Source organism: Bos grunniens, chromosome 24 (genome assembly GCF_055505025.1).
Source record: "Bos grunniens cultivar Pamir isolate PY7600 chromosome 24, Bosgru_T2T1.0, whole genome shotgun sequence".
In the NCBI taxonomy this organism is placed as follows: Eukaryota; Metazoa; Chordata; class Mammalia; order Artiodactyla; family Bovidae; genus Bos; species Bos grunniens.
Window position 1 is genome coordinate 25435320 of NC_141188.1, and position 16288 is coordinate 25451607.

The window sequence follows — 16288 nt, forward strand, 5'->3', positions numbered from 1 at the left end:
GGAGAAAAGATATATATGCCTTCAATTTATTATTATATTCACTTATGTTCATTCCAGTATTTCTGTTATATTTGAATAAATTCTTATTTTTCATGTTATAAACTTCTTTCAAATATTTGGATACTCTTTTTTGTCCTTGTATTTATAAATGATAAACCAGACTGATTACTGGTTGCTGGCATAAGTTTTTGCTGTTTTTTGTTGCTGTTATTATTTGTTTGATTTTTAGCAACTATCAGAGTCTGCTTACCTCAAAGGCTTTTGTCCAGCATATAAAAATTTCTACTCAGGCTCTGTGTAAATAGGAAGTAGTATGCTTAGGCAAGAAAGTTGTGGGCCTTTCCTTTTGCCTTAATAAGCTTACTTTTGGGTTCATAGCCCCTTATAATCTTTTCACTCATTTGTTCATCTGCTTTTGTTTTCCCACATGGACTTATTTGCATCTATCTATGTAAGATTCTGCCGGTTGGGGAGGCTCTATTTTGCTTCTCTCTAGAGCAATAACTTAAGTTCTTAGATATTCTCTCCAACTTGGGCATATCTCCAATGTGATTGGAGAATTTTTCTCATGGCAATGTCTAGAGGGTAACTTTTTGGCTGTGTATTCTGGATTCTTTGGATGGAAAGCAGCAGACTGCCGTGACCTATCTCATCACAGGCAGCCCCTCCATTATTTACTTTGGTTCAGTTCAGTTCAGTTCAGTCGCTCAGTTGTGTCTGACTCTTCGTGACCCCATGGACTGCAGCATGCCAGGCTTCCCTGTCCATCACCAACTCCCAGAGTTTACCTAAACTCATGTCCATTGAGTTGGTGATACAGTCCAACCATCTCATCCTCTGTCGTTCCCTTCGCCTCTTGCCCTCAATGTTTCCCAGCATCAGGATCTTTTCTAATGAGTCAGTTCTTCACATCAGGTGGCCAGAGTATTAGAGTTTCAGCTTCAGCATCAGTCCTTCCAAAGAATATTCAGGACTGATTTCATATAGCACTGACTGGTTTGATCTCCTTGCAGTCCAAGGGATTCTCAGAGTCTTCTCCAGCACCACAGTTCAAAAGCATCGATTCTGTGGCACTCAGCTTTGTTTATAGTCTAACTCTCATATCCATACAAGACTACTGGAAAAACCATAGCTTTGACTAGACGGACCTTTCTTGGCAAAATAATGTCTCTGCTTTTTAATATGCTGTCTAGGTTGGTCATTACTTTTCTTCCAAGGAGCAAGTGTCTTTTGCTTTCATGGCTGCAGTTACCTCCTGCAGTGATTTTGGAGTCCAAATAAATAAATAAATAAATAAAGTCTGCCACTGTTTCCACTGTTTTCCCACCTATTTGCCATGAAGTGATGGGACCAGATGCCATGATCTTAGTTTTCTGAATATTGAGCTTCAAGCCAACTTTTTCACTCTCCTCTTTCACTTTCATCAAGAGGCTCTTTAGTGCTTCTTTGCATTCTGCCATAAGGGTGGTGTCATCTGCATATCTGAGGTTATTGATATTTCTCCTGGCAATTTTGATTCCAGCTTGTGCTTCATCCAGCCCAGCATTTCTCATGATGTACTCTGCATATAAGTTAGATAAGCAGGGTGTCAATATACAGCCTTGACGTACTCCTTTTCCTATTTGGAACCAGTCTGTTGTTCCATGTCCACTTCTAACTGTTGCTTCCTGACCTGCATACAGATTTCTCAAGAGGCAGGTCAGGTGGTCTGGTATTCCCATCTCTTGACAAATTTGTTGTGGTCCACAAAATCAAAGGCTTTGGCATATTTCAATAAAGCAGAAGTAGATAATTTTCTGGAACTCTCTTTCTTTTTCTATGATTCAACGGATGTTGGCAATTTGATTTCTGCTTCCTCTGCCTTTTCTAAACCCAGTCATGTCTGACTCTTTGTGACCCCATGGACTGTAGCCTACCAGGGTCCTCTGTCCATGGAATTCTTCAGGAAAGAATACTGGAGTGGGTTGCAATTTCCTTCTCCAGGGAACCTTCCCAACCCAGGGATCGAACCCAGGTCTCCCACATTGCAGACAGACACTTTACCGTGTGAGCCACCAAGGAAGCATTTACTTTGGTTATCAGCAGCTTATTCTCACATACTGGGAATTTTTCATGAGTTCCACACAGAAACTTTTCACCTTCCCTGAAATGGTCTCCACTTGTTTCTTTTTAAAAAAATTTATTTATTTCTTTTTAATTGGAGGATAATTGCCTTATAATATTGTATTGATTTCTGCCATACATCAACATGAATCAGCCATAGGTATACATACGTCCCTTCTCTCTTGAGCCTCCCTTGCACCTCCCACTCCATCCCACCCCTCTCTGTTGTCACAGGGCGCTGGGTTTGAGCCCCTTGCTTCACAGAGCAAAGTCCCACTGACTATCTGTTTTATATATGGTAATGTTTATGTTTCAGTGTTACTCTTCCAATTCATCACTTCCTCTCCTTCCCCACTGTGTAGTCTGTTCTTTATGGCTGCATCTCCATTACTGCCCTGCAAATAGGTTCATCGGTATCATTTTTTTAGATTGCGTATATATGCATTAATATGTGATATTTATTTTTCTCTTTCTGACTTAGTTCACTCTGTATATTAGGCTCTAGGTTCATCCATCTCATTAGAACTAACTCAAATGTGTCCCTTTTAATGGCGGAAGAATATTCTATTGTGTATTTGTACCGCAACTCCTTTATCCATTCATCTGTTGATGGATATCTAGGTTGCTTCCATGTCCTCGCTTCCACTGGTCTCTTCTGAGTTATACTTTTCTTTGCTCCATTTTTACCATCAGTCTCATCTGATTACTCTGTTTCTGAAAATTCTCAAATATATTGTCCAGTGATCTTACTTATGTGCCTGTATATTTTTCTCCAAAATTTTGGTGTGATATGGGAATTGAGATCACGTATGTCTGATTTAAAATGTTGAATTGGATATTATCCATGAAATCCATAACACTCTAGCTATATATTCTGTGTTTTTGGTAGTTTGTACCTTTTATAGCCCAAGGTAGTGTTAGAATACATCTGTACAACATAACTCCTACCAAGGATTTTATAATCCAGCAGCGGGATAATTCTACGAAAAACTAAATATTTGTAAACTTAACATGTAATTATGTGGTTTCCACTTTATGGTAGGATATTGAAATTTAATGGATAGTATGCACTTCCGATTGTGTGGAAAGTCTGTTAGGAGAAAATGGAATTTGAACTGACTGTTAGGGTAAAGGTAAAGTTCAGAAACAGGTGAAGGGTGAGAACAGTTAAGTGAGACTGATAACAAAAGCATAAGGCTAGCTAAGATAAGGGTATGCTTGTTGTGGAAACAACAGAGTATAATTTGACAGGAACAGGAGAATGTAAAGTAGAGTGTTTACAATTTTGTCAGTGAGTTAAGGTGTTAGTTAAATCTATTATTGATTTGAGATGTTAAAAATTTGACTTTCATCTTTTATTTTGACAGTTTGAAACTTCTTTGGAAGAATGGTAAGAACATTTCACGCTTCTTTTACATTTTTATGTTCAAATTTTTATGATTAATCTGGTGTAGGTAAGTTTATTTCAAAAGAAAAAAGATATTGAGAGCAGAATTTTATGTTATGTATTAATATTTATTTTTAAAAATGTAAGAATCAGGATGTCACTGGAAATAACAGAATAGGAATCTCCAGGGCTCTGTCCTATCATAAAAGCATCTATAACTTTTGGCAAAAATTGGTCAGAGTCACCTTCTGCAAAAATCTGAAATCTAGTTCAAAACTTGCAACAATAAGGGGAAAAGTTAATGCAGAAGGAGTGACTGTCTTGCCTGAAGGAAGGGCTGTGGCATTTGATATGTCCCACTTGCCATCTTCCAACTCTCAGATCAGTGGTGGTCATGAAGCAATAGCCTGAACTTGTGCAGATTGCTAGTGCCAGATGGAACAATATACATCTTATTCTCAAAGAATTATAGTTCAGTGTTTTGACAAGTCTGATGACTCCCTAAAGGGACTAACACAAAGATTGACTTTGTTTTTCCTGATTTAGAGAAATTACAGAGCTGGAGCCACCTCCAGGCAGTGTTTGCTGAAAGTATTTAAGGTCATATACTTGTCACCAGTGTCTAAGATTGTGGATAATTTGGGACAGACACTGAAAATATCAGAATGCCTGGGGATGAAGAATTTGGGGAAAGAGATATTATAAATGGGGGAATATGATTTTTCAAAGTTCTCATTTATATTGGAGAATTAAAAAATGCACAAATATGAACAGTGTTGGACATATGCTCAGGAAAGCCCAAGAAGACTTAATCTTTTATCTCTGGCTAGCCTTAGGATCTACACAGGCAAGAATTGAAGGTAGAGGCAGAGTTATAAACATCCTGAATAAGCATGAAAGAAGTACTCCAACTAAGAGCCAGTCCGCTAAGATTGGGAGCAAGCGTATAGTTTTCCCTTTTTCTTTTCTTTTTTTTTTTTCCTGACCTCAAATATTTAAGGTAACTTGGATAAAACTCAAGTTCACCAATAAGCTAAGAAACACTTTGGTGACCCCAAGTGAAAAAGAATGTGATATTAATACTACAGTAAGTGTTTGGAAGAATCGCTAAACAAACAAAAGCAACCCACAACAAACATCAAAAATAAACACAATAGAGGGATGGTAATCTTATTTTCATATCACATTGAGTACTCAAAATTTCCAGGTTTTTATAAAAATTATGAGGCAGGGGAAGAATAAAAGAAAATTTACTCCCATTATTAAGGGGAAAAACAAATGAAGAAAATACTCTGAGGAAGCATGACATTGTGCTTATTGGACGAAGACTTTAAATCAACTGTCTCAAATATCCTCAAAGGGATAAACTGTGGACAAAAATACAACAAAACCAGGAGATTAATGTCTCAACAAATATAGAATATCAATGAAGAAAAAGAAATTATAAGGAAGATCCAAATAGACATTTTGGAGCTAAAAGGTACAATAACTGAAATGAAAAACTAGAGATGTTCATCAGCTGAGGAGGAAACCTAGAAAATTCATATATATAAATAAATTAGACAGCATGCTATAAAAAACCAGAGAGACAATTTGTAATCTCTGGAAGTAATTAAAAGCACTTTGAGATGAATGAGAATCAAAACACTGTGTATCACAACTGAAGAGATGAAGTAAAAGCAGTGCCCAGAGAAAAATTCATAGCCATAAATGATTATACTAAAAGAAAGACACCTAATCCAGTAACCTAACTGTATGATCTAAGATCAAGAACAAAACAAGGATAGCCATCTTGCCACTTTTATTGAACATTGGAACCCTCATACAATGCTACTGGGAATGAAGAAGTGGACCAACCACTGTGAAAATGTTTGCTGTTTCCTCAAAAAGCTAAACCTAGAATTACCATATGACCCAGCAATTCCACTCTGATATATGTACCCAAAAGATTTCAAAACCAGTGTTCACCCAAAAACTTCTGTATAAATGCTTGTTATCATCAGTATTCACAATAGCCAAAAGGTAGAAACAACCTCAAATCCTTCAATGGACTCATAGATTAATAAACAATGGTATATCTGTACAATGGAATATTATTCAATTATAAAAAGTAATGAAGTTCTGATACATGCTACAACATGGGTAAAATGAAATATTCTGCTTTGGTATTAGTTATTTTCTTGTGACTTTTATCAGAGGAAGTGTGCTTCTTTTTATACACATTGGAAAGGGCTGCACTGGTGACTCAGTGGTGAAGAATTCACCTGCCAATGCAGGAGACATGTGTTCAATCCCTGGTCCAGGAAGATCCCACATGCCCTGCAGCAACTAAAGTCTATGTGCCGCAACTACTGATCTTGTGCTCTAGAGCTAGGAAATGCAACTACTGAGCCCATGTGCAGCAATAAAGATGTAGCACAGTCAAAAATAGAGTAAATATAAAATAAATACAATTAAAACTAGTCTAGTATTCAACAATTGGACCAGATAAATACTGATAATGAGAAATGTTTCCTTATTCAATATATGGAACTTTCACTAGCAAAGTTCTTCAGAAAAGAAAATTTGGATATTTTTCTAAAACATTATTAACTTCAAATATGAAATCATACTTTTGCTCCTTACATTTTGTATTGTCTTCCCAGAAACTGCTAAACTGTAATTGGAGAAATAACTCTCAAATTATTTTCAGTAAGTTCTCTTTTTTTTCCTGATAGCAACTTTCTCAGAAGAGACTAATATCATTTAAAAAAAATACTGCTTTACTATCTCTCAAAAAATTTCAAGTCATTTTAACAAATTCTAAATTACTGTTAATCTACCATGAAGTATAAATGTCATTACCAATTAGAATTTTGCTATTTTAATTTCTTAAGTAGTACCATTATCATGTATAGTAAGTGTCACTGTAGACATTTAAAACTCATTGTAAAAACATCACCTAAAATTTGTTTGACTAACTGTAAGTACTGCTGCTGCTGCAAAGTTGCTTCAGTCATCTCCGACTCTGTGCAACCCCATAGATGGTAGCCCACCAGGCTCCCCGGTTCCTGGGATTCTCCAGGCAAGAACACTGGAGTGGGTTGCCATTTCCTTCTCCAGTGCATGAAAGTGAGACTTGAAAGTGAAGTCACTCAGTCGTGGCCAACTCTTAGCGACCCCATGGGCTGCAGCCCACCAGGCTCCTCCGTCCATGGGATTTTCCAGGCTAGAGTACTGGAGCGGGGTGCCATTGCCTTCTCCGAACTGTAAGTACAGTCCTTCTTTATTAATTGATTGCTTCTTTTCTGTTATAAAGGAGCAGAACTTCTTTCACAGAAGACCTGAAAAAAGATCTGAGTGTTGCTACACTGGTGAAAGAGCCCAAACCAGAAGAATTGAGAGGTAAGACTGTAACTCATATAGATAAGCAGAATTACATTTAAAAGCTCATTAGCTTTTCATTTATGTATTTCTGATATTCACAAGAGTCATGTATGAGTTTTATAATTCTTTTGAGTGTCTAGCAGAAGTAAGAGCCTTCTGTACTGTTTGATTAAATACTTGTTCAACAAATATGTATTAATTACTATAATATACTATATACTGCTCTAGGTCCTTCCCTGTCTACTTCTCAGGAAGTAAATGGTAATCCAGTACTGTCCATTAGGACTTTCTGTGATAATAGAAATATGTTTTGTCTCATTGTCCAGTAGGGTAACTACTAGCCACATGTAGCTTGCGAGCACTTAAAATGTGGTGACACTGAGGAATTTAAATGTTAAGTTTAACTTTAACTTGCATTTAAATGTAAATTAATCACATGTGGTTCATGGCTACCATATTGGACATTACAGCTTATATATATATATAAATATATATATATATATATATATGGTTCAGTTCAGTTCAGTTGCTCAGTTGTGTCTGGCTCTTTATGACCCCATGAACCACAGCACGCCAGACCTCCCTGTCCATCACCAACTCCCAGAGTCCACCCAAACCCATGTCCATTGAGTTGGTGATGCCATCCAACCATCTCATCCTCTGTTGTCCCCTTCTCCTCCTGCCCTCAATCTTTCCCAGCATCAGGGTCTTTTCAAATGAGTCAGCTCTTCACATCAGGTGGCCAAAGTATTGGAGATTCAGCTTCAACATCAGTCCTTCCAATGAACACCCAGGACTGATCTTCTTTAGGATAGACTGGTTGGATATCCTTGCAGTCCAAGGGACTCTCAAGAGTCTTCTCCAACACCACAGCTCAAAAGCATCAGTTCTTCGGTGCTCAGCTTTCTTTACAGTCCAACTCTCACATCCATACATGACCACTGGAAAAACCATAGCCCTGAAGACTAGCCTTCTAGCACAATTTTCAAATATAAATGTATAAAACTTTTATACTGGTATAAAAATTTGTATTAAAAATTATTTCAACATATTTGAATATATCTTTGACATTATTTTAAACACTTCTTCCTACTTATGCAACAAAACTTTGTTAAATGCCTTCCTTTAGTGAAGGATAACTAATAAACTCAGGACTCTGTAAAAGCATGAACATTTTGTATTTGCCTTTTATAATGAAAGTGAAAATCTGATTCAATTATTTCTTAAGTTTTCAGTAACAAATTCTAGGAGAAAATATCAATGTATTAATGGTCACAATAACTAATTCCAATTATGTTTATTATAAACATGTATATTTAACTCTAAAACACAAGGCAGTATCAGGATGAGGAACATTTATTGTAATTGTTTCCACTGATAAAAATGGGATTTTCCAGGTGGCTCAATAGGTAATGAATCCACCTTCAAGGCAGGGATATGCAGGAGATGTGGGTTTGATCCCTGGGTCGGGAAGATCCGCTGGAGGAGTGCATGGCAACCCTCTCCAGTATTCTTGCCTGGAGAAACCTATGGACAGAGGAGCGTGAGTCTTTCCATAGGGTTGCAAAAAGTCGGACATGGCTGAAACGCCTGAGCACACCCACACCCTAATAAAAATGCAGGTGGTTGCTCACTTATTCAACATGAAACAAAAAAACTAATTGAGATGGTATTCTGGAAAAAAATCCAGAGAGATGTTAAATAGAATTGGAGACACCTTAAGTTATACACCTGGAGAAGGCAATGGCAACCCACTCCAGTACTCTTGCCTGGAAAATCCTGTGGGCGGAGGAGCCTGGTAGGCTGCAGTCCATGCGGTTGCTAGGAGTCGGACACGACTGAGCGAATTCACTTTCACTTTTCACTTTCATGCATTGGAGAAGGAAATGGCAACCCACTCCATAGCATTTGTTTTAGACTGCTATTGTAGAAACAGTATAAAAGACATCTTGTATAATGGACACCTTTGGTAAAACACATATATATCTAATCAGAAGTGCTTCAATTTTAAGTGGCATTAACTCCATCATATCTTTCCAACTGAAGCCCTGTTATAGAAATTGAATGAACGCTGATTGGAGAACAGTGTTTAATAAGTATGTTGTAATAAAAAACAGACCGTTTATTAGAAGATAAAGTGTCTAAGATATTGTGGAATTTGAAAAATAAAGACAATAGACCAAATAAATAAAACCCAAATAAAAGATCAGGCTGGAAAAAGTTAATTTTGTGCATTACAATAGAAAAACCTTTTTCTCAAGAATTCTTTTCAAGCATATGCTGAATTTCTTTAACAAGCCCACTAGGTTAGAAATAAAAACTGTGTGAGTGGTGAGCTTGTACTAATAACCATTATGTAATACTATTTTCCAGCAAAAAGTAATGTCTTTATTGTTCAAAAGAAAGAGAAAACAAAATAAAAGAAAGTTTACTGTTAGTTGCCTTTCTTCCTGATCCAGTTTCACTGTTTGTCCTCCAGCCTCAGCTCTTTAGAGGCTTTGCCTTTTTTGACACTCTGTTTATATCTTTTTGTCATGTCACATTTTGGCAAAAGCCACTGTTTACAAGTATGAATTTCACCAGAATAGGAGTCATATCCATCTTTCTTACTGACCAACCTCCAGGGAGAGAGCATATTGTCTAGAATGTAACAGGCTCTCTACCCATTTCTTGCATAAATAGATGAATGAATACCCATGTTAATCATTTTGTTAACATTAAACCTTATCATTCCAGAGCTGTGAAGCAGGAGTCCCAAATGTTTTCATAAAGAAGTTAATTGTATTATAACTGAATAAATAGAATTTGTAAACGATGATGAATTTCTGGCAAGGCTAACTAGGGATGTTATTATCTGATAAGATAAAGAATATAAAGTGTCTTGTTCCTAAGAACCATCTGAGGATTTTCAGTATTTATCTGATGTAATCACTAGGGTTTGCTTTTCCCATAGAGTAGGAGAAAACAGAAGCATATTTTCAAAATAAAGCTCTATAATACAGCTTGTGAATGGAACATGTTTTTTTTCCACTCAAAAATATTATGTGTGAAGCTAGTGGTTGAGACTTAGTTACTCTGATTGTCATAAAATATCCATTTCAAAATCTGTCTTCAAAGGTTATAATTAATGTTATGATTGTATTATAATGAAACTTGTCTTTACAAGGCTCATTCATTTTTCTAAAATTCTCTTGGTAAATGTATAAATATTAAAAGATAGCAATACAACTGGTTCCCTAGCTCCCCCTTCCACTACCATCCAGCTTACAGGCTGATTTTATTAGCAAATATGAATACATATTTCCCTTTTAAGATGAAAAGTGTCCTGACTTGAAGCAAAAAATGGAAACATTGCTATCAGAGGCCATCCATCTCATTAAAAGTCTGGAGACCGATCGGGCAGAAGCTGAAGAAGCTTTACAACGACAAAAATCAAGAAAGAAAAGGATTACCACACAAATTGATTCTTGGTCAATCTGGAAACTTCAAGAAATCCCATTAGCTGTGCAGAACGGTAATAATCAGGATTTTTCATATTGTCATTTAGTTTATTGGAGAGGCATGGATGATTAATTGACCTCTGAATTAAAAAATTACTTGTGCTTAAAGTGACCATATTATATTGCATGCAAACCAGTGTATATTTGAAACATACTATTAGTGATAATGCTGTGTTTGCAGACATAAATTGGGACTTCACTGAACAAACCTGGACCAGCTGTCATTTGGTATTTGTTGGAAATTCCATTGAATTTATGGTACCCAAGGAGCATGCAAACATTTGGCACATATTTCCTGTAATGACTATAATATTTCAGTTACTAGAAATTTAAAGTGATTTCCAGTTGGTGGCATCAGCTACATATTTAAACCTAGGAAAATGAGAGACATCTAAGTGATATTTTAGGAATTATATGCATCTTCTTTTGTGAATTCAATGGTAAATTCACATTGGGAACTTCTAGCAAGCACAGAAACCTAGGATGTTTCCAAAAGTCATGTAGAGTGCACTGGGACGACCCAAAGGGATGGTACGGAGAGGAAGGAGGAGGAGGGTTCAGGATGAGGAACACGTGTATACCTGTGGCAGATTCATGTTGATATACGACAAAACCAATGCAATATTGTAAAGTTAAAAAAAAAAAAAGAACTAAAAAAAAAACCATGAAAAAAAAAGTCATGTAGATAACACATGTTTAAAAGGGAAAACTCTATCTTTTAAGTTACAGAAGGAGGGACATGTGATCAAGTGTTAAATAATCTAAAGGTTTTGGATTTTTCATTTTCAAATGTGGTATTTATCAAGCATACCAGACTACTTGATCCTTCTGAGGCTGGAAGCTTTTCTATGTTCTCATAGGGTAACAGCTTTAATTCAGGGTCCACATGCTTTATAAATGGGTGACATTAAGATTCTTATATAACCCATAATTTAAACCAAAACACCGAGAGAAAAAAAGATGATATTAGTTACTGCTGTTAGTCACATTCTTCAGGCAATAGAAGTAACATGTCTAAATCACAGATGTGTGACAAGAAACTCTCTTTATCCAAAGGAGAGGGTAATGAGCTACTGCTCTTTCTTCTGATGACTCTCCTTGATACTGAGCTGTTTGTATTTTCTATAGAAGTCAGTTAGACTTCAACTGCTTTTGTTGCCTCTGTTAGGATTCTTGAAGTTATACTGGTTCTAGACCAGTGAATTAGACCATTACTAATTTCTTAGCTTGAGTTTGATATCTAAATCTTTATAAGTTTTAAATATGGGTTTTTATTTCTTTGAAGTCATTATTTTTCTACCCAGAGTCCAGATAATGAGTTTTCTATTCATGTGTATTTAAGTCCAAAATTGTTAACATACTTTTAATAGCTAATTTAATTTATTTACTGGTTTTGAATCTCTTTTCTCTTTCTTCTTGAGTCAGTTTTCATCATTTGAGCCTTGTAAATAATTTGTCCATGTCACTGTAATTGTTTTATTTGCTTGCCCAATCTTGTTCCTAATAACTGTTTTGATATTTATAATAGCAGTAAAGATGACATATCTTTTGTACTTGATTTTGGTAATTTGTACTTTCTCACTCTCTTTTCTTCCCATCTTGGTTTATCAAAAGGCACAACAATTTTGTTGATCTATTTAAAAATTCAATGTTTGCTTGATTTCTCATATTTTTTTTAGCTTTGGTATAATTGATTTCTTCTCTGATTTCCTTTCTCATGCTTTCTTTGGGAGTTATTTAACGTACTATTTTTCTCTTCATAAAGTGGAAGCCTTGATTATTTGTTCAATACCTTTCTTCTTTTCTAGAGCAGACATCTGAGAACTGAAGTTACTTTTAGAACTTTATTAGTTGGATTTCATACATATTCATATGCTATGAGCTTATTTTAATTAGGTAAAATATTTTAAAAATTATTTTTGTGATTTCTTTTTGGATCTATTATTTATTTAGACATTGCTGTTTAGTTTGAAATTCTTTAGGGATATTTTGCAATTTTTCCCCAACCTTTTTTTCTTTTGATTTCTAATTTAATTTAGAAACATTTTATTCACATTAAAATTGTTTAGAATAAAAATTATTCAGCATTTTAAATATTTTGGAGAATATTCTGTGTTTGGTCAAAATTAATGTACATTCTGTTGTTTGGTGAAGTATCTATAAATGTGTTAATTGGTTGATGGTGCTGTTTAAGGCTACTCTCTCTGATTTCTCTGTGTAGTTGTTTATTGAGTTGTTGTGAGTTGGGTGTTGAAATCTCCAACTATGGTTTCTCTGGTGAATCTGAGAAGAAACTAATGATACCAAAACTTTTTCAATTGCCAGGTTTTGTTCATTTATTTTAATTTTTAAAAAATCTTGAGTAAAAGACCCTGATAAGTTTTAAATAAATTAAGAAATGCACTACAACCAACATTTAAGTTTGGAATGGGACTTTTTTGGCGATTAGGCATCAGTGACAGATTTAGCCATGAGGGAATCCCTGAAATCCTAATATCCTTCTGTTCCCATTTTGATCCATCTATTTGGTACAGGAGACTTGGGGATAAAGCCTGAGTCTCAACCAAATGACAAGTCCGGTTAGAAGTCATTACATGAAGCTGAGAGTCCAAAGGTCTCCATTCCAGCATTAAGCATGAATCATGAGTAAATCTATTGCTGCAGTTGAATAGCAAAGAAAGTTGCTTGTTTCACTTAGTTAGTCGAGAAAAGCAGACAGTATTCCAAGAATTCTTAAAATACTGATCTAAATGGATTTGGGACTGATATTGGAGAAGGCAACGGCAACCCACTCCAGTATTCTTGCTTGGAAAATCCCATGGGCCGAGGAGCCTGGCGGGCTACAGTCCATGGGGTCGCTAGCAGTTGGGCACGACTGAGCAATTTCATTTTCACTTTTCACTTTCATGCATTGGAGAAGGAAATGGCAACCCACTCCAGTACTCTTGCCTGGAGAATCCCAGGGACGGGGGAGCCTGGTGGGCTGCCGTCTGTGAGGTCGAACAGAGTCGGACACGACTGAAGCGACTTAGCAGCAGCAGCATTCCTGCTGTCTGTGAGTCTGAAAATACACAGTGGAGAATATCATTTAAATGTTCTGTGGGCTGGTGGTAAAGCTAGGCATCTTCAGGAACAAAGACAGATGTTCTTTTTTGAAAGACTGAAAATTCGATCTAGGTATCAGGGAACTGTCTCAGAGTCTCAAGATAAGAAATAGCTTCCCCCCCCCAAAAAAGAGAAAAGAAATAGCCCAATATCAAGTATCATAAAACACAAGAATACAGATTCGGTAAGTGTAAGTTAGTAGAAACAGACAGCGTAATCTTACTCAAAAAGTTTTCAGATATTGGATTGCACATGACATTATAAAATTATTTTATTTAATGGGCTTCCCTGATGGCTCATGGTAAGAATCCTCCTGCTAATGCAGGACACCCAGACTCAATCCCTGGATTAGGAAGATCCCTTAGAGGAGGAAATGGCAACCTACTCCAGTATTCTTGCCTGGAAAAATCACATGGACAAAGGAGCCTGGCAGGCTACAGTCCATGGTATTGCAGAGAGTTGAACATGACTTAGCAACTGAGAATATTTAATATGTTTTATGAAATAAAAAGAGAAGTCTGAAAATAAAAGCAAGGACTAAGAGACTATTTTTAAAAGAAAGAAAAATGGGAATAAAAAAGACTTACTAGAAATTAAAAATCTACTACTTGAAATTAAAGACTCAATAACTGGTTAAATGGTCTGTTAGACTAAGGAACAGAAAAGTAATAAAAATAAATCCAGAAAAATTTACATGAAATGCATCAAAGGTACACAAGGAGAAGGAAAATATGAATTAAATACTTAAAGACAAGGATGATGAATATCTAATAGAAGATAATTAAGGAGATAATGATGATAATACTTAATGGGATGGTGACTGACTTTTTAAAACAAAAATACTACTGTCTAATTAGGATAAAATTAAAAGTGAATGGTGTCAAACATTTCACAAATATAAGAAATTAGAAAACATTTAGAACTGTATCATTAAAACTTATTAAAATTATTTTCACATAAATGAAAAAAGCTAAATTATTATTTAAAGAAAAGTCAATAGCTTTTATCATATTTGGGGAAGAAGATGATATCAAAATTATTGAAATATATAACTAGAAAAATAAAAGCAAAATAAATACAAAGAAAAAACAGAAAGCCAATAACAAAATAGTTAAATAATGAAATATATACAATTCTGAAGAGCTAAATGTTAGATCAATAAAAGAATAATCAGATCAGATCAGATTAGTCGCTCAGTCGTGTCTGACTTTTTGCGACGCCATGAATCACAGCATGCCAGGCCTCCCTGTCCATCACCAACTCCCGGAGTTCACCCAGACTCACGTCCATCGAGTCAGTGATGGCATCCAGCCATCTCATCCTCTGTCATCCCCTTCTCCTCCTGTCCCCAATCCCTCCCAGCATCAGAGTCTTTTCCAATGAGTCAACTCTTTGCATGAGGTGGCCAAAGTACTGGAGTTTCAGCTTTAGCATCATTCCTTCCAAAGAAATCCCAGGGTTGATCTCCTTCAGAATGGACTGGTTGGATCTCCTTGCAGTCCAAGGGACTCTCAAGAGTCCTCTCCAACACCACAGTTCAAAGGCATCAATTCTTCGGCATTCAGCCTTCTTCACAGTCCACTTCTCACATCCATACATGACCACAGGAAAAACCATAGCCTTGACTAGACGAACCTTTGTTGGCAAAGTCATGTGTCTGCTTTTGAATATGCTATCTAGGTTGGTCATAACTTTCCTTCCAAGGAGTAAGTGTCTTTTAATTTCATGGCTGCAGTCACCATCTGTAGTGATTTTGGAGCCCAGAAAAATAAAGTCTGACACGTTTCCACTGTTTCCCCATCTATCTCCTATGAAGTGATGGGATCGGATGCCATGATCTTCGTTTTCTGAATGTTGAGCTTTAAGCCAACTTTTTCACTCTCCACTTTCACTTTCATCAAGAGGCTTTTGAGTTCCTGTTCACTTTCTGCCATAAGGGTGGTGTCATCTGCATATCTGAGGTTATTGATATTTCTCCCGGCAATCTTGATTCCAGCTTGTGTTTCTTCCAGCCCAGCATTTCTCATGATGTACTCTGCATAGAAGTTAAATAAACAGGGTGACAGTATACAGCCTTGATGAACTCCTTTTCCTATTTGGAACCAGTCTGTTGTTCCATGTCCAGTTCTAACTGTTGCTTCCTGACCCGCATACAAATTTCTTAAGAGGCAGATCAGGTGGTCTGGTATTCCCATCTCTTTCAGAATTTTCCACAGTTTATTGTGATCCATACAGTCAAAGGCTTTGGCATAGTCAAGAAAGCAGAAATAGATGTTTTTCTGGAACTCTCTTGCTTCTTCCATGATCCAGAGGATGTTGGCAATTTGATCTCTGGTTCCTCTGCCTTTTCTAAAACCAGCTTGAACATCAGGAAGTTCATGGTTCACATATTGCTGAAGCCTGGCTTGGAGAATTTTGAGCATTACTTTACTAGCATGTGAGATGAGTGCAATTGTGCGGTAGTTTGAGCATTCTTTGGCATTGCCTTTCTTTGGAATTGGAATGAAAACTGACCTTTTCCAGTCCTGTGGCCACTGCTGAGTTTTCCATATTTGCTGGCATATTGAGTGCCACACTTTCACAGCATCATCTTTCAGGATTTGGAATAGCTCAACTGGAATTCCATCACTTCCACTCGCTTTGTTCATAGTGATGCTTTTTAAGGCCCACTTGACTTCACATTCCAGGATGTCTGGCTCTAGGTCAGTGATCACACCATCGTGATTATCTGGGTCATGAAGATCTTTTTTGTACAGTTCTTCTGTATATTCTTGCCATCTCTTCTTAATATGTTCTGCTTCTGTTAGGTCCATACCATTTCTGTCCT

General features: G+C 36.4%; 1 protein-coding gene across 1 annotated transcript in view; it reads left to right on the forward strand.

Moving 5' to 3' along the window:
• Positions 1-3206: 3206 nt before the first annotated feature.
• The window catches only part of CCDC178 (coiled-coil domain containing 178), a 63125-nt gene continuing 50043 nt past the window's right edge, over positions 3207-16288 (forward strand). The window contains exons 1-4 of the mRNA XM_086372363.1: positions 3207-3230; positions 3471-3493; positions 6789-6874; positions 10170-10370. Of these exons, the coding sequence (XP_086228489.1) occupies positions 3207-3230; positions 3471-3493; positions 6789-6874; positions 10170-10370 (334 nt within the window). The remainder of the gene's footprint in view (positions 3231-3470; positions 3494-6788; positions 6875-10169; positions 10371-16288) is intronic.